The 19,915-nt window shown below is 43.4% G+C and overlaps 1 protein-coding gene across 2 annotated transcripts in view; it reads right to left on the bottom strand.

Moving 5' to 3' along the window:
- Window positions 1-14,737, bottom strand: part of PSTPIP2 (proline-serine-threonine phosphatase interacting protein 2) — an 83,251-nt gene extending 68,514 nt beyond the window's left edge. Inside the window, exon 1 of one of the 2 annotated variants that reach the window (XM_079942753.1) lies at window positions 14,654-14,737. In XM_079942753.1, the coding sequence (XP_079798879.1) occupies window positions 14,654-14,686 (33 nt within the window). In that variant the 5' untranslated portion in view covers window positions 14,687-14,737. The remainder of the gene's footprint in view (window positions 1-14,653) is intronic. The other variant, XM_079942755.1, reaches the window with a different exon arrangement.
- Window positions 14,738-19,915: the final 5,178 nt, after the last annotated feature.

Genomic DNA, 19,915 nt, shown 5'->3' with positions numbered 1-19,915 from the left:
TCCCACATGCCGCGGAGCAGCTAGGCCCGTGAGCCATGGCCGCTGAGCCCGCGCGTCCGGAGCCTGTGCTCCGCAACGGGAGAGGCCACAACAGTGAGAGGCCCGTGTACAGCAAAAAAAAAAAAAGTAAGGAAATTCTGACATATGCTGCAACACAGGTGAACCTTGAGGACATTACACTAAGCGAAATAAGCCAGTCATAAAAAGACAAAAACTCTATGATTCCACTCACATGAGGTACTCAGAGTAGTCAAAATCACAGAGACAGAAATGTAATGGTGGTTACCAGGGGCTGGGGGAAGGGAAAATGGGGAGTTACTGTTTAATGGGTATAGACTTTCAGTTTTACAAGATGAAAAGAGTTTAGGGGATGGATGGTGGTAATGGTTGCACAAGAATGGGAATGTATTTAATACCACTGAACTGTACACTCAAAAAAGGCTAAGGTGGTAAATTTTATGTTATGTGTATTTTATCACAACTTTTGAAAAATGTGGTAGCAGACTAAAAAAGGCAACAAAAATTAAATATGTGGAATTCAGTTGCTTGGCCCCTGAATATTATGTATTGTACAGGGGGTGGAGGGTGGGGTGGTGACTCTTTAAACATCAAGTAGCTGAGGCTTCAGTGTTCATTTATTCACTTGTTAAACATTTATTGAGCACATACTCTGTTCTCGGAACTGTGTCAAGTTCTAGGGACACAGAGGTAAATAAGAGAGAAGTTGACCGTAGTCCACCAAGGAAGGCAAACAAGGAAAGATGGTTAAACATAGAGTGATAAGTATATTGTTAGAAATGTGCAACAGACTTGCAGAGAAAGTCTCCTCCCCAAGACCTGGAGGCTGGAGTAGAGGTCAGTGCAAAGGCTTGGGAAGGGAGCCAAGCAACACCTCCCACCAACCTCCCTGACCCCCAATCCCCCTGGGGTGCAGCAAGTAGTCTTGTGTGGCTGCACCTCACAGAGTGAATGCTGAGGGTGTGAGGCAAGGGTCAGCCATCCTCTGTCACTACAACTTTTCTTATTTTTTATTCTGTGTGTGTGTATCTCCCTCTCCTAAAATATAGTTGTAAAAACAGTGATGTCACTGAGGTATGTGGCACTTACTACCATTCTTGGGGATTTATAAAAGCACTTGAAACTGGAAACTACCCCTATAAACAAACAGTAATATGTTTAAAGAATGAACAGTGATCTATGAAAAAATATTTAAGATCATTGCAGCCTTTAAAAAAAGAAGAAAAAACAGTAAGGAAATATAGCATTTAAACACCTAAGAATACTCTTTTGCTTTACTTTCACAAATATTTAGCTGTGATCATTTCTGTTAAAAAAGAAAGTCTTCACTTGGTTTCTAATCCCCTAATGCAGTCCAGTGTGACTTGGTTAGTGCTAATGCAACAGCCATATCTGACCGGTAAGCTGGGAGGCTATGTAACAGTTCCCAAAGAGAGATTCTCATGAATGTTACGGGTTCATGCACTGGGGTTTAAGTTGCTCTGTGCTGCCCTGAGCCTCCTTACACATACAGATAGTGTAAAGCATTTAAGGCAAGAGCATTAGGGTCGACCGGGGAAAAGCTTTCCCCTTCTCATGAAGAACAAACCCCTATCACACGTGTTAAAATCCGCTGCTTAACCTTTGTCTAACCTTCAGCCCAAAACTCACAAAAGTAATACAGCTAATCCCAGAAAGCAAGTTTAAACAAACAAGCCAACAGTCTACTGTGTCTTTAAAAAGCCTACTCTGCCTACTTTCCTCACACGCATGCTGTTTGAGAAGCAAGAAGCCCCTGATTCTGAGGGAGGTTCCGAAGCCCTTGTTGGAGGCTGTGAGACTCACAGCAACTATTTGAACAGTGGTGTCCAAAGTATCTGGTTTCCTGCTGCCTGCCTTTTCTGGAGTGAGATCACATAGCTCTGCAGTCTTCATGGATTTTCACAACATATAAGAGTTTTAAAATTCCTGGCAACCATATCTTAATTATTCTCATTTATCTAGATGGAAAATTCTAATAGTTCTATATTTTTAAAAATTACAATGGCTATCATTCTATGAAGCTAACCAACAGTTCCTACTCTTACTTAAAGCTCCTTTTTTGTCAAAGCTGGAGATTTCTAGCATAGGCGAGGAAAGAAAAATGTTAGCCACGTCTTACTCAGATGACCTTTTCATTAACACTGAAACTTAGATGATATTGATGCTGTAACAAAACATGTACCAAAATGGACAATCTGATTACATTTAGGAGATAGTAAATGAGAATTACAAATATTAATTTCAAAATTACCTATTAGCTGTACAAATAGAGGTACTTTGGATATTGTACATATTTGGAAGTAACAATATTTTGCTTTCACTGGCTGATGACACCTATAGTTGCCTTTACCAGAAAAATCCATAAATTAACATGCAACCATTTACACTTATACCAAGTTTGTACAAACCAAGTCTTTCTGACTTTAGAATTAACTTTAACTATGTGTATTTATCTGTGCATGTGTTCCCATAATGGGTATCTGAGACACCAAACTCAGAATTCTACATTCACTGTGTAAGTCCAATCTGAATAAACTGTTTGTGGGGAAAAAAAAAAAACCTGATATAGTGGAGCATTAAAAAAAAGCCTCTGATAAAGATGAATAATGTCCCCTCAAAAACAGGAATTAGAAAGACCAGGAAGAGTACTTCTGCTGTCAGTGTCCTTGTTCCCACAGTGAGCCAAAGCCATCCCCTGCCTCAGCAGGAGACCCTCCAACACTAGCAGACAGCAGAAGCAAGAAGAACTACAATCCTGCAGCCGGTGGAACAAAAAACACATTCACAGAAAGACAGACAAGATGAAAAGGCAGAGGGATATGTACCAGATGAAGGAACAAGATAAAACCCCAGAAAAACAACTAAATGAAGCAGAGATAGGCACCTTCCAGAAAAAGAAGTCAGAATAATGATAGTGAAGATGATCCAGGACCTCGGAAAAAGAATGGAGGCAAAGATCGAGAAGATGCAAGAAATGTTTAACAAAGACCTAGAAGAATGAAAGAACAAACAGAGATGAACAATATAATAACTGAAATGAAAACTACACTAGAAGGAATCAATAGCAGAATAACTGAGGCAGAAGAACCGACAAGTGACCTGGAAGACAGAATTGTGGAATTCACTGCCACGGAACAGAATAAAGAAAAAAGAATGAAAAGAAATGAAGACAGCCTAAGAGACCTCTGGGACAACACTGAACGCAACAACATTTGCATTATAGGGGTCCCAGAAGGAGAAGAGAGAGAGAAAGGACCAGAGAAAATATTTGAAGAGATTATAGTCGAAAACTTCCCTAACATGGGAAACGAAATAGCCACCCAAGTCCAGTAAGCACAGCGAGTCCCATACAGGATAAACCCAAGGAGAAACACGCCGAGACACATATTAATCAAACTGGCAAAAATGAAAGACAAAGAAAAATTATTGAAAGCAGCAAGGGAAAAATGACAAATAACATACAAGGGAACTCCCATAAGGTTAAGAGCTGATTTCTCAGCAGAAACTCTATAAGCCAGAGGGAGTGGCATGATATACTTAAAGTGATGAAAGAGAAGAACCTACAACCAAGATTACTCTACCCGGCAAGGATCTCATTCAGATTCGATAGAGAAATCAAAAGCTTTACAGACAAGCAAAAGCTAAGATAAATCAGCACCACCAAACCAGCTCTACAACAAATGCTAAAGGAACTTCTCTAAGTGGGAAACACAAGAGAAGAAAAGAACCTACAAAAACAAACCCAAAACAATTAAGAAAATGGTCATAGGCACATACATATCAATAATTACCTTAAACGTGAATGGATTAAATGCTCCAACCAGAAGACACAGGCTTGCTGAATAGATACAGAAACAAGACCCATACATATGCTGTCTCCAAGAGACCCACTTCAGACCTAGGGACATATACAGACTGAAAGTGAGGGGATGGAAAAAGATATTCCATGCAAACGGAAATCAAAAGGAAGCTGGAGTAGTAATACTCATATCAGATAAAATAGACTTTAAAATAAAGAACAAAACAAGGAAGGACACTACATAATGATCAAGGGATCAATTCAAGAAGAAGATATAACAATTGTAAATATATATGCACCCAAAATAGGAACACTTCAATACATAAGGCAACTGCTAACAACTATACAAGAGGAAATCGACAGTAACACAATAATAATGGGGGATTTTAACACCTCACTTACACCAATGGACAGATCAACCAAAATGAAAATATATAAGGAAACAGAAGCTTTAAATGACACAACAGACCAGATAGATTTAATTGATATTTATAAGACATTCCATCCAAAAACAGCAGATTACACTTTCTTCTCAAGTGCACATGGAACATTCTCCAGGATAGATAACATCTTGGGTCAAAAATCAAGCCTCAGTAAATTTAAGAAAATTGAAATCATATCAAGCATCTTTTCTGACCACAACACTATGAGATTAGAAATGAATTACAAGGAAAACAATGTAAAAAACACAAACACATGGAGGCTAAACAATACGTTACTAAATAACCAAGAGATCACTGAAGAAACCAAAGGGGAAATCAAAAAATACCTAGAGACAAATGACAATGAAAACACGATAATCCAAAACCTATGGGATGCAGCAAAAGCAGTTCTAAGAGGGAAGTTTATAGCTATACAAGCCTACCTCAAGAAACAAGAAAAATCTCAAATAAACAATCTAACCTTACACTTAAAGGGACTAGAGAAAGAAGAACAAACAAAACCCTAAGTTAGTAGAAGGAAAGAAATCATAAAGATCAGGCAGAAATAAATGAAATAGAAACAAAGAAAACAATAGCAAAGATCAATAAAAATAAAAGTTCGTTCTTTGAGAAGATAAACAAAATTGATAAACCATTAACCAGATTCATCAAGAAAAAGAGGGAGAGAACTCAAATCAATAAAATTAGAAATGAAAAAGGAGAAGTTACAACAGACACTGCAGAAATGCAAAGCATCCGATGACACTACTACAAGCAACTCTATGGCAATAAATTGGACAACCCAGAAGAAATGGACAAATTCTTAAGAAAGGTATAACCTTCCAAGACTGAACCAGGAAGAAATAGAAAATATGAACAGACCAATCACAGAAAAGGAAACTGAAACTGTGATTAAAAATCTTCCAACAAACAAAAGTCCATGACCACATGGCTTCACAGGTGAATTCTATCAAACATTTAGAGAAGAGCTAACACCCATCCTTCTCAAACTCTTCCAAAAAATTGCAGAGGAAGGAACACTCCCAAACTCATTGTATGAGGCCACCATCACCCTGATACCAAAACCAGACAAAGATACTACAAAAAAAGAAAATTACAGACCAATATCACTGATGAATATAGATGCAAAAATCCTCAACAAAATACTAGCAAACAGAATCCAACAACACATTAAAAGGATCATACACCATGATCAAGTGGGATTTATCCCAGGGATTCTTCAATATGTGCAAATCAATCAATGTGCTATACCATATTAACAAATTGAAGAATAAAATCCATATGATCATCTCAATAGATGCAGAAAAAGCTGTTGACAAAATTCAACACCAATCTATGATAAAAGCTCTACAGAAAGTGGGCATAGAGGGAACCTACCTCAATATAATAAAGGCCATATACGACAAACCCACAGCAAAGATCATTCTCAATGGTGAAAAACTGAAAGCATTTCCTCTAAGATCAGGAACAAGACAAGGATGTCCACTCTCACCACTAGTATTCAACATAGTTTTGGAAGTCCTAGCCACGGCAATCAGAGAAGAAAAAGACATAAAAGGAATACAAATTGGAAAAGAAGAAGTAAAACTGTCACTGTTTGCAGATGACATGATACTATACATAGAGAATCCTAAAAATGCCACCAGAAAACTACTAGAGCTAATCAATGATTTGGTGAAGTTGCAGGATACAGAATTAATGCACAGAAATCTCTTGCATTCCTATACACTAATGATGAAAAATCTGACAGAGAAATTAAGGAAACACTCCCATTTACCATTGCAACAAAAAGAATAAAATACCTAGGAATAAACCTACCTAGGGAAACAAAAGACCTGTATGCAGAAAACTATAAGACACTGATGAACGAAATTAAAGATGATACCAACAGATGGAGAGATATACCATGTTCTTGGATTGGAAGAATCAATATTGTGATAATGACTATACTACCCAAAGCAATCTACAGATTCAATGCAATCCCTATCAAATTACCAATGGCATTTTTTACGGAAGTAGAACAAAAAATCTTAAAATTTGTATGGAGACACAAAAGACCCCGAATAGCCAAAACAGTCTTGAGGGAAAAAAACGGAGCTGGAGGAATCAGACTCCCTGGCTCCAGACTATACTACAAAGCTACAGTAATCAAGACAATATGGTACTGGCACAAAAACAGAAGGATAGATCAATGGAACAAGATAGAAAGCCCAGAGATAAACCCACTTACCTATGGTCAACTAATCTATGACAAAGGAGGCAAGGATATACAATGGAGAAAAGACAGTCTCTTCAGTAAGTGGTGCTAGGAAAACTGGACAGCTACATGGAAAAGAATGAAATTAGAACACTCCCTAACACCATACACAAAAATAAACTCAAAATGGATTCGAGACCTAAATGTAAGATTGGACACTATAAAACTCTTAGAGGAAAACATAGGAAGAACACTCTTTGACATAAATCACAGCAAGATCTTTTATGATCCACCTCCTAGAGTAATGGAAATAAAAACAAAAATAAACAAATGGGACCTAATGAAACTTAAAAGCTTTTGCACAGCAAAGGAAACCATAAACAAGACGAAAAGACAACCCTCAGAATGGGAGAAAATAGTTGCAAACGAATCAACGGACAATGGATTAATCTCCCAAATATATAAACAGCTCATGCAGCTCAATATTAAAGAAACAAACAACCCAATGCAAAAATGGGCAGAAGACCTAAATAGGCATTTCTCCAAAGAAGACATACAGATGGCCAAGAAGCACATGAAAAGCTGCTCAACATCACTAATTACTAGAGAAACGCTAATCAAACCTACAATGAGGTATCACCTCACACCAGTTAGAATGGGCATCATCAGAAAATCTACAAACAACAAATGCTGGAGAGGGTGTGGAGAAAAGGGAACCCTCTTGCACTGCTGGTGGGAATATAAATTGATACAGCCACTATGGAGAGCAGTATGGAGGTTCCTTAAAAACTAAAAATGGAATTACCATATGATCCAGCAATCCCACTACTGGGCATATACCCAGAGAAAACCATAATATAAAAAGACACATGCACCCCAATGTTCATTGCAGCACTATTTACAACAGCCAGGTCATGGAAGCAACCTTAATGCCCATCGACAGATGAATGGATAAAGAAGTTGTGGTACATATATACAATGGAATATTACTCAGCCATAAAAAGGAATGAAATTGAGTCATTTGTTGAGACATGGATGGATCTAGAGACTGTCATAGACAGTGAAGGAAGTCAGAAAGAGAAAAACAAATATCATATATTAATGCATGTATGTGGAACCTAGAACAATGGTACAGATGAACCGGTTTACAGGGCAGAAGCTGAGACACAGATGTAGAGAACAAACGTATGGACACCAAGTGGGGAAAGCTGCGGGTGGGTGGGGATGGTGGTGTGCTGAATTGGGCGATTGGGATTGACATGTATACACTGATGTGTATAAAATTGATGACTAATAAGAACCCGCTCTATAAAAAAATAAATTAAATTAAATTAAAAAAAAAAAGTCCAGGAAGGATAAGAATGGAGGTCTAATCATAATATACTACTTAGCTTTAAACTAAACAATCTTTACATGCTGTGGGAATTCCCTGGTGGTCCAGTGGTTAGGACTCCATGCTTTCACTGCTGTGGGTCAGGGTTCAATCCCTGGTGGGGGGAACTAAGATCCCACAAGCCGTGCGGCCAAAAAACAAACAAACAAAATAAAGCAATCTTTACATGCTGTGACAACATAAATAATGTTTATATTGTTTTTCATTATAAGTCTTTTGGAAATATTTGGATATTTAAAGAATGTGCTTGCATCATCTAGATTTTTTTAAGGCTTGTTAACAAACTTTTGTTTTCTCTTTACTTGTTCAGATTTTGTTTTATATATTTCAATAAGAATTTCGTATTTTCCTTAGAAGGTAGGCCCCATGCCTCTTATTAAATTTTAAAGAAGCTAAAACAAGAAAAAAGGATTTTGATAATTATTTTAAAGATAGACCCCAGTGGCTGCCCTAGGAAGAATGAACTGGAGGGGGCAATCGTCAATGACTTTGCCTTGCATTTTGCCACCAGGCAGGACAATAGCCCTCCTGGTGTGTTTCTAGGGACTGGTTTCCAAGGGAGAGGATTAAAAAAGAAAAGCAACAGCCTATACATTGTATGAAATAGCACATGAGAAAAAAAAGAAAAGCACATGGGGGGCTTCCCTGGTGGCGCAGTGGTTGAGAGTCCGCCTGCCGATGCAGGGGACACGGGTTCGTGTCCCAGTCTGGGAAGATCCCACATGCCGCGGAGCAGCTGGGCCCGTGAGCCATGGCCTCTGAGCCTGCGCGTCTGGAGCCTGTGCTCCACGACGGGAGAGGCCACAGCAGTGAGAGGCCCGCGTACAGCCAAAAAAAAAAAAAAAAAAAACCACATGGTGTGATAACCTGTTTTCTTCTTTGTTTATTTAAGAAAAAAAGCACCCTCCCATACTGTATAGAGAAAAGTCAAGGAGCAAAGCCAGATACAGTACCAGCTCAAGCTCTGGTTATACCCAGAATGACCAGATTCCAAAGTGGCCAGAGGTTTGAAGCAGAGGGACAGCCCTGGGTGGCCAGGGGCAATGAGCAAGCTCCTTCCCCTGGTCACTCACCAGGCAGAGCAGAGAGGCCACACCCACTGCAGGTGTTGGGGTGGGAAGAGTGCAGGACAGACAGTAGGAAGCTGGTCTGGGCCAAGAGCCGTAAGAATCAGGAAGACCAGGTCAAAATATAAGGGTCAGGCTGGGCCTCACACCCTTGTGAGGAATGTGGGGCTCTCCTGTGGCAGGACATCTTGCTCTTCTGGAGCAGGTTCTACAGTCACCTGTGCATGGCTACATGGATCACAGGCCAAAGGCTGGGACTTTCCCTCTGCGGCCTCCTTCCCTGGAGCCCTGGAAACCACATCCATGGTCCCCGTCTTATTCCGACAAGGTACCACCAACATTAACCAGAATAAATAACAGCACCACTTAGCCACATGACTGCTGGGAGGGAAACAGCACACAGGCGTTGTGTCCGAGTCAGGCAAACTTGGTTGGGGACGATCCCAGTTTTAAAGAACACTTGAGTATTCTCTTTTCAAACAAATCCACCTAAAGGTTCCTTTAACTAAACTCTCCATGGGGCATTTGAATAAGATTATTTGTAAAGTATGCGCTGACTTATACCTTTTCAGGAACATCTACGTAACCATGGATCTCTCAACTTTCATGGAACATTCCTCTCCTGGCCCTGTGATGGCTCCTGTGAGGGTTGAATCCCTACATCTCTGCCTCTCTTTCTCTGACCCCTCTCTCTTCCTGCCAAAATACAGGTAGTCACCAAGAGTGCTTCTCTGGGGACCTCTTATCTCTTGATTCTTTCTCCTCAAGTAACTGTCACTCATTTCCTTTGTCACCTCTGTGCTGATAATAGTTGACAATCACAAGTGCTCACTATGCGCCAGGCACGTACTAAACTCTGCTTTAATCCTCACAACAGTCCTAGAGCGTACACATTGGTATTGTCCTCATTTTTCTACATGGAAAAACTGAGTATGGGAGTTGAAGTAATCTGCCCAAGGTCACCCAGCTACAAGGGGCAGACCCGGGATTCAAACCTGGCCAGGCCACCTCATAGTCTCTGCTTCTGCACGTTATGCTGTTCCGTGCACTCTCTTGCTTGGACACCCTTTCCAGGGTACTGGGGCCATCTCCACCAACCCCTCAAACCCAGAATGTTGACATCAGAGCACACTCACTGACGTGTTTGTACTGGTTGTTAAAATATTAAAATACCCCCAAACCTTGCTGTCTGGCACCCTGTTCCTTCCCCAAGACCTCCCCATACCCAGCAACCCTGGCATGGTCCTGGAGGGTGGGGGCCGGGTGGGGGGGTTCAGGATGCTCCTGGCCTGCCTATTGTCAATACCGCTTCTGCTTCCTCTTCCTTCCCTCCCCACAAACCAGTTCCTCATCTGACTTCCTTATTTCTGGGGTCCGCAACTCATTTTCCTGTTCACCTTACACACAGCTTCCTTCAAGCTCTCCTTTCCTCTCTCCTACTGCCCAGCTTCAATTGGTGACCCTGTCCTGTGGCTCTGACTTCTTCTACCCTCTGCCATTCCTCTCATCTGTCTCCTCCTGTCCCTTCCCTATGATTTCCATCCTGGAACAGACCCTTTCTACCCCTGGCCCAGTTTTCTTCACTCCTGCTAGACTCTCCCATCCCCTGACCCCTTTGCCCTCTACATCCCTGAGGACACGCATTCAAGACCAAAGCCCACCCTCCCTGCCGGCTTCCTAATGAGGAATCTACCTTCAATCCAAGAGTATGGTCTTAACCGCTGCAAATGCCACCTCTATACAGAGAAGGTATTTTCTTAAATATTTATTAAATTCACTCAACTGATACCCACCTTGTTTCCAAAGTTTTCTACCTTATGTAATCACAACCTTCTTGTCCTTGAAGCATGAAAGTTATTGCCATCTCCTCAGTGATAACAACAGCCTTGCTCCCCACCCCCACCCCTGAGAGTGTGAGAGCATCGCAGGCAGCCCCTGAGGTCTCCAACAGTTTCCCTTCTGCCCCTTTTCTCCCAAATCCAGGCTGACTGTCCCATCTCCCTGATTCCTAAGCCCACATGCAAAGCACCATCGCAGTTCTGGGGGCTCAGTGGATGGTGGGAGCCAGTGCAAACCTCCCAGGAGCTCATGGTTGGAGCTGAAGGAGAGCAGGTCTATGCAGAGTCCTGCTCCACTATTTAATAGCTCTACAAACTTGGGGAATGTTGCTTAACCTGTCTGCCTCTCAGTTTCCTTATCTGTAAAATGGGATACTCAGTAAGGGTAGTTGTGAGACTTAATGAGTGGTATGTGTAAAGTGTTTAGAACAGTGCTTGCCACAGACTCTATACACAGTAATATTAGCTATTACTGTTTTTATTATTTGACATAAAGTATAGGAAATTAGAGATGGAAGATATCTTTGCAAACTATCTCTCAGGATCACATATCTTCTGAAAGTAAAAGCTCAGAGGGGAAAAAAAGAAAGTAAAAACCCAGAAATTTCTCTGCCTTGGACCTTCATCCTACCTCTAACTCCCAACACAGATCTCACGTCTCCCCTCTCCCCTAACCACTCCTGCAAGTCTGCACTGGGAGGAGCTGGGGGGCTGCCTTCCTATGGCCTGGGAGACCTCTGAGGATGGAGGCCGCAGCTCTCACCCCACTACATACCCTGTCAGCCTTACAGATCCACTGTACTCATTCAACCACTATTTGCTGAGAACCTACTGGCATCAGCCTGTGCAAGGGGCAGTGGCATTGAAAGCCAGCACAATAGCTGTCCACAAGGTGCTCACATGCTTGTAGGCCCCAAACTCAAAACCATAAACTGACAAATGCTATGAAGGAACAGAACATGTGCTATTGGGTGCAGTCAGGAAAGGCCTCCCTGAAGAGAAGACACTGAGCAGAGATCTGAAAACTGCATGTTACATTATTATTTTTTTTAATTTTCAATTTTTTATTTTTTCTTACATCTTTATTGGAATATAATTGCTTTACAATGGTGAGTTAGTTTCTACTTTATAACAAAGTGAATCAGTTTTACATATACATATGTTCCCATATCTCTTCCCTCTTGCATCTCCCTCCCTCCCACCCTCCCTATCCCACCCCTCCAGGCGGTCACAAAGCACTGAGCTGATCTCCCTGTGCTATGCGGCTGCTTCCCACTAGCTATCTACCTTACGTTTGGTACTGTATGTATGTCCATGCCTCTCTCTCACTTTGTCACAGCTTACCCTTCCCCCTCCCCATATCCTCATGTCCATTCTCTAGTAGGTCTGTGTCTTTATTCCTGTCTCACCCCTAGGTTCTTCATGACACTTCTTTTTTCTTAAATTCCATATATATGTGTTAGCATACAGTATTTGTCTTTCTCTTTCTGACTTACTTCACTCTGTATGACAGACTCTAGGTCTATCCACCTCATTACAAATAGCTCAATTTCGTTTCTTTTTATGGCTGAGTAATATTCCATTGCATATATGTGCCACATCTTCTTTATCCATTCATCCGATGATGGACACTTAGGTTGTTTCCATCTCCGGGCTATTGTAAATAGAGCTGCAATGAACATTTTGGTACATGACTCTTTTTGAATTATGGTTTTCTCAGGGTATATGCCCAGTAGTGGGATTGCTGGGTCATATGGTAGTTCTGTTTGTAGTTTTTTAAGGAACCTCCATACTGTTCTCCATAGTGGCTGTACCAATTCACATTCCCACCAGCAGTGCAAGAGTGTTCCCGTTTCTCCACACCCTCTCCAGCATTTATTGTTTCTAGATTTTTTGATGATGGCCATTCTGACTGGTGTGAGATGATATCTCATTGTAGTTTTGATTTGCATTTCTCTAATGATTAATGATGTTGAGCATTCTTTCATGTGTTTGTTGGCAGTCTGTATATCTTCTTTGGAGAAATGTCTATTTAGGTCTTCTGCCCATTTTTGGATTGGGTTGTTTGTTTTTTTGTAAGAGCTAACACCTATCCTTCTCAAACTCTTCCAAAATATAGCAGAGGGAGGAACACTCCCAAACTCATTCTACGAGGCCACCATCATCTTGCTACCAAAACCAGACAAGGATGTCACAAAGAAAGAAAACTACAGGCCAATATCACTGATGAACATAGATGCAAAAATCCTCAACAAAATACTAGCAAACAGAATCCAACAGCACATTAAAAGGATCATACACCATGATCAAGTGGGGTTTATTCCAGGAATGCAAGGATTCTTCAATATATGCAAATCAATCAATGTGATAAACCATATTAACAAATTGAAGGAGAAAAACCATATGATCATCTCAATAGATGCAGAGAAAGTTTTCAACAAAATTCAACACCCATTTATGATAAAAACCCTGCAGAAAGTAAGCATAGAGGGAACTTTCCTCAACATAATAAAGGCCATATATGACAAACCCACAGCCAACATCATCTTCAATGGTGAAAAACTGAAAGCATTTCCACTAAGATCAGGAACAAGACAAGGTTACCCACTCTCACCACTCTTATTCAACATAGTTTTGGAAGTTTTAGCCACAGCAATCAGAGAAGAAAAGGAAATAAAAGGAATCCAAATCGGGAGAGTGTTACACTTTGAGGGGAAGAAAGGCAGGTCTCTGTACCCTGCTTTTTCCCACAATGCCTGTCATGGGACCCAGAAGTCCTTTATTCTACCCAAAGAACTCCCAGGCCTCTTCAAGGGGACAGCTGCGAGGTTGTTCACCTTCTCTGTGAAGCTGAGGGGGGTGGGGGTTGGGGGCGGTGAGCTGCACCCTACAGGTGGGCAGTGTCCCAGGAGAACCTCAAAATCTCCAGGAAAAGGGACTTCACAAAGCAGGGTCTAAACTGTGTCCCGAAGGTTACAGGGCCAGGTTTCTCTACCCAGCAGCTCTAGATAGGGGCCAGGAACCTGCTAAGCAGCTATGAGGCTGAATGGGGGACAATCAGGGTCTCAAGTAAGGAGCTGGGGCGGCTTGGCAGCAGTGGGTCAGTCTGGAGACGTGCTGACTTTCTGCTCCTGCCTTAAAGGGATGAGGGCGGTTCCTCCGAATGAGGGGGTACAGACCCTTGAGGGGCACCTGCGCAGTCAGATGACGGGGGGAAGACGACTGGACAGAGGGAGAGGGGCAGGCAGAACTGCTGCCTCCTGGTTGGGCCCGTCCTCGGGCTCAGATGTCCCCACCACCTCGCAGGGTCTCACACACGCACCAACCTCCCCCTGGGCGGGGGCAAAGACAGGGAGAGGCTCAGGAAGCGGAGCTGCAGAACCCGGCAAAGCTTCTGCTAGATAACACCTCTAGGGTTGTCTGCCGGGGCGAGCCGGGAGCTAATGGGGCTCGGACAGGCTGTACGTTTCCGCGGACCTGGAAAAGCCGATCAGCCTGGCGAAGTTCACCCCACGTTCTGCGCCCCACGTCCCCCCAAATCCGCTCACAGCGCAGCCTCAGGGGCCACCGGCGACTCTCCCCGGACGGGTGACTCCTCCTTTTGGGTCTCGGTTTCCCCATGAGATGAGGGGGTAATGTCCCGACTCTAAGGGTACACCCGTCAGCAGTGTTCCGGGGCGCGGGCGGCCGAGGGGGAGCCTAGGAACCGGATCCCGGGGACCCGCGGGCGCGCGGTGGGCTGGGGAAAGCGCAGAGAGGGGCCGGCGGCGGTGCCTCCCCTCGCGTTCTGCCCCGGAGCACTGGGCAGGCGCCCACGTCTCCCCTCGGAGCCCCCGTTCCCGAGCCCGGCGATGGGTCGCTTACCCCGCCGACTTACCCAAAAGTTCCCCTTGAACAGTGAGCCCGTCATGGCCGGCGCGCGAGGAGAGGAGAAAGCCAGAGCAGGCGCGCTGCGACGCGGACTGTCAGGGCCAGCGGCGCGTCCCGCCCCCGAGTCCCGCCCCCGCGCCTGCCCCGCGCAGCCCCGCCCCGCGCCGCTAGCACCCGGCACGCCGCACTCGTCCCGCGCGTAACGGAGGGACTGCCCGCGGGTTAGAGCCCTGCGGCGTCAGCCTTCAGTTAGTCAGCCCTACATTCCCCCTCCTTCGGGAGGCCTTTAAGGATTGGAAGGAACCGGTCCTGTCGCCTCCCCAAATTCGGCTCCGTTCCTGCCCACAAGCCCCCTCCTCCCTCGACCCAATTCCTCACGGAGAAATCCAGGCTTGCGCGGTGGTGGAAGGAGCCCCCGCCGGATCGGAGGTGGTCGCGGGGACAGCGCGTCGGCTCTGTGAAGCCTGAGCACTGACAATGCTAGCGGCCGCGTCAGGTGTGGACGCTTCATCTAGTCAAGTGCAGGACCCCAGAGGCGCCCGCCACAGACAGACAAGCACGGTTTAGTCTCAAAGTCATGGAAACATCACTGATACTGTTTCCGCTTGACTCTAGGTCCCTCAATGGGGTCCTTACAAGGCATCCGGGAACTCAGCTCCTCGCGACCCTTCCGCATCTTAGGACCCAGACCCAATACCCTTTTCCACCAATCCCATTCCAGAAGTAGGAGCCCGAACTTCCTTCCTCTCCCTCCACTTTCGTAACATCACACACTCACAAACATAACCCAGGGCAAGTCAGACCCATCCGGGCTTTGTAGTAATGCGGCACTCTGGGACAAAGTACTGCCCTGTGCTACATGCCCTGAACCAAAACTGAAGCCCAGAGGCTGATTGACTTGACCAAGATCACAGCGTATTTAAGGTATGAAGAGCTCGGTTACAGCTCTTCCAAACAGAATCAGAGCCCAGGATAGAGGCCATTTCTGGGACAGATCCATTCAAGGAGGGAAGGATGAAGGTCAAGGGTGCCAGCCCAGAACCTCATGCCTGGAGAGGCAAGCTTTGCCTCTGAGCAGGTTCTAGCTTGGTCCAGAGCGAAAGGACAATTGCTGGGGTGATATGAAGGACAGCTGGAAGATTCTGCCTCGTAATACCTAGCCCCCTCCCCTGTGATGAAATCCCACCAGTAGAGTCATCGCAACAACAAGGATAGAGGGGTGGCCTCCAACCCTGGGTCACTCCGAGGACATGCATTCATTCATCTTGTTGTTCATCTCTTTGTAAAGCAGTTAGGTTAGAAGGAAGAAAGGGAAGCCTGACAGCATCATAAAGGGCAGCAGAGGCCACAGAGGGCACCAGGGGGACAGGCTAAACAGCAGGAGGGGTAAGAAATAGTGACAACTAGGGAAATGAAAGACGCTGCAGTGCCACAGGCAGCATCAAAGCTTTTTCCTGGGAGTTTTGAATATTTTGCAACAAATACTTTAAATACAATTCTAATTGTCTAAGTTTTCATTTTTAACATTTTTTTAACATCTCACGGAACATTGTACTTGATTTTCGTGGCTCAAGCCCAGTCCCCTGGATTTTAACTCTCTTCCACCACCCGGTGGCAAGATTGCAAAGTGCAAATGGTTGTCCGCGCTGCCAGAAAATATTCCTCATTCATTCATTTATTAATAACCTCATCACCTGGACAGGCGTTGGGAGTAAAAAGACAAGTAATATCTGTACTATATCCAAGGGTCTATAACAACTTGGGGACATTTTATTAATGAAATTAAATAACACTACTACAGCAACAATGGAATGATGAAGTTTAATGATCAATACATTTAAGATAAACCACTATTAATGTTTTGGCATCTCTTCCAATAACATACATTTGCATGATTGAGCTCTTACTGTACATAAAATTTTGGGTTTTGCTTTTGTAACTTAACAACATTTCATTAGTATTTTCTAAAGTCCTTTAACACACTTTTCCTAACAAAGTTTGATAGCACCTGGTGCGGGCCAAACAAGACAGATACTCTTTCATGTAAAAATTGAAAGTCTCTGTGAAGAGAAATTTGGCCATGGCATCAAATTTTTGTATGTATGTATGTATGTATGATTTATTTATTTGTTTGTTTGTTTGTTTGCCGCGAGGCTTGCAGGATCTTGCAGGATTGTTCCTGACCAGGAATTGAACCTACACCCTCAGCAGTGAAAGCAGAGTCCTAACCACTGCAGTGCCAGGGAATTCCCTAAATGCTCCTGTGTTTTGACCCAACAATTCCATGTTGAAGAATTTACCCTCCAAATATCCTTATGTGTGCCAAGTGAAGTACGTACAGTTATTTATAACAGCATGGTTATTCTGCCAAAGATTTTAAAGAACTAAATGTCATCAGTGGAGAACTAGCTCAATAGATTGTGATACTGCTATACAATGAAATCATATTCAAGCATTAAAAAAGCGAGGAAGCTGTGTTTTGATATGGGACAATCAACAGCTATTAAGTGGGAAAAAAAAGCAAAACAAACTGCCATTGGGTGAGGAGGAAAAAGAATAGACACACGTTTTAAATGGGTTTCTTTGATAGGGGGATGGGGCAGAGGGGCATAGGCGGGAAGACCTACTTTTCTTCATGCCCTCTGGACCTCTGAATTTATACAAGGTGAGTTTATTTCAAATCCCCCCAAAATTAAAAAGAAAAATCTTCAGTGTCATTTTTTAACTTTTGCGTAATTTCCTATCAAGTGGATATATCAATACTTCCTTAGCATTTTCTTAATGCTTTTAGAAATATTACTGTGATAAATATCTTTCATATAAATTTTTGTTAAAATTCTTCATAATGGAATGTTCATAGCAGCACTGTTCACAATAGCCAAGATATGGAAACAACCTAAATGTCCATGGACAGATGAATGGATAAAGAAGATGTGGTACATATATACAATGGAATATGACTCAGCCATAAAAAAGAATGAAATAAATGCCATTTTCAGCAACGTGGATCTAACTAGAGATTATCATACTAAGTGAAATACGTCAGAAAAAGACAAATATATGATATCACTTATATGTGGAATCTAAATGACACAAATGAACCTATCTATGAAACAGAAACAGACTCATGGACATAGAGAACAGACTTGTGGTTGCCAAGGGGGAAGGGTTTGGGGGAGGGATGGAGTGGGAGGCTGGGGCTAGTGGATGTAAGCTGTTATATATGGAATGGATAAACAACAAGGTCCTACTGTGTAGCACAGGGAACTATATTCAATATCCTATGATAAACCATAATGGAAAAGTATATTTTAAAAAAGAATGTATATATACGTATAACTGAATCACTTTGCTGTACAGCAGAAATTAGCACTGAAAATCAACTATACCTCAAAAAAAATTCCTCATAGTTGCATTACAGGTTAAATAATATAAACATTTTTAAGGTTTTGAAATAAAACTGTCAAATTGTTTTCCAGAAGTTATGGAGAAAAAGGAGGCTTCCCCAGAAGGAAATAGGGATCTTTTCCCGGAAATAGGATAAATGGATGATGAGCGGCAAAAATAACAAATGCCCACTAAAATCACCAATTTTCCTTCACACTTTAAAAAAACCGGTCATGGGCTTCCCTGGTGGTGCAGTTGTTGAGAGTCCGCCTGCCGATGCAGGGGACACGGGTTCGTGCCCCGGTCCGGGAGGATCCCACGTGCCGCGGAGCGGCTGGGCCTGTGAGCCATGGCCGCTGAGCCTGCGCGTCCGGAGCCTGTGCTCCGCGGTGGGAGAGGCCCACGTACCGCAAAAAAAAAAAAAAAAAAAAAAAAAAAAAAAAAAAACCGGTCTGCATTCCTCTTCCTCCCCTCCACCAATTCCTCTTAGCTGTTCCTTCTTGAAACACTGCTTTCTTCTCGTCTCTGCTCTCCTCACAAAGCCACATTTCCCTATCACAATTAAGTCCCAAATGCCCCTGTGTGGTCAAGACCCTCTGACCTTTCCCACTTCACTCCCCGGCTTCCTCCCCTCTCCTCACCCCAGGCCAGTCAGGCTTTTCTGCCATCCCAACTTTGCTCCTCTTTTGCAGGCTGCCTGGGTGCTGCTCTTCTTTCTGCTCAAGTTCCATCTCACTTCCCCACCTTCTCCAGCCCTCAGTGTCTTCTCACTTCTTGCATTTCTAGAAATTGTCATCCTTGTCACACAAACTAGCCCTTAATGAAATATAATTTATATCCTATGTTCTTCTCTAATTTCTGTTCCTCTTGGATAGCTTACCTCCCCAAGAACACTGAAAAGCACCTCAAGATAAGGATATTTTCTCAAGTACTCTCATGGATTAGACAATGATGGAGCCAGCCAGGGAATTCAATAAGCTCTTTCTGATCATCAACAGCAGAACCAATTTTTACTTCAGTTCCCATAGTCCGATCCCTTCCTTCCAGGAGACGGGAGGAAACCTGGCCAAGGAGGTAAAGCCAGGATCTGAGGACCAGGACCTGGCCAAGCAGAGGCCATGGTACAAAAGCAACAGAGGGCAGGAGTAAGCTGTGTTATTAGGTCTGCCAAGTCAATGTCAAAAGCAGAGAGGATGGATTTCGTCACCAGGACTAGAAGCTGAGTAGATTGAGGAATGGAACAGAGAGTCAGAACAGGACAGGAATAGAATACAAAGGGAAAACTTCCAGAAGGAGGCTTCAGTGCCCAAGGGCTACTAGCTGCATGGATCAAAGCAAGGGTTAGGGTGAATACCATTGTTGGGGCCCAAGGCAGACCACCCGCAAAGTATGCCTCAGTGGCATACTGATTTTGAGTTAAAGTTATTTAAATTGCAAATGCAAGAGGGACACTTGACCATCCTGTCTCCCTGAAAGCAGGAAATAAATCTCCCATTTGAAAGGTGCCCTCCCAGTACTAGGAGGTTGAAATACATCCTTATCACCAGAGATATGGAATTCAGGGCCAAGAAGCCTGTATAAACAAAACTTGTTACTGTAATTCTTTCATCTACTACCCCAAGCCCAAACTCTGTTTAGACTCACTTATTAAGCACCCAAAGCCTAAGTTTCTTTGTCCTGACAATTCCTATCAAATTTATTCTTTGTCTAAAAATTATAGACACCACCCCTGGTGGTGCAGTGGTTAAGAATCCATCTGCCAATGCGGGGACACGGGTTTGAGCCCTGGTCGAGGAAGATCCCACATGCCGTAAAGCAACTAAGCCCGTGTGCCACAAATACCGAGCCTGCGCTCTAGAGCCCATGAGCCACAACTGTTGAG

Source organism: Stenella coeruleoalba, assembly GCF_951394435.1.
Source record: "Stenella coeruleoalba genome assembly, chromosome: 14".
Lineage (NCBI taxonomy): Eukaryota > Metazoa > Chordata > Mammalia > Artiodactyla > Delphinidae > Stenella > Stenella coeruleoalba.
The sequence above is the reverse complement of the archived record's forward strand: the minus strand, read 5'-3'. Positions and strand labels throughout refer to the sequence as shown.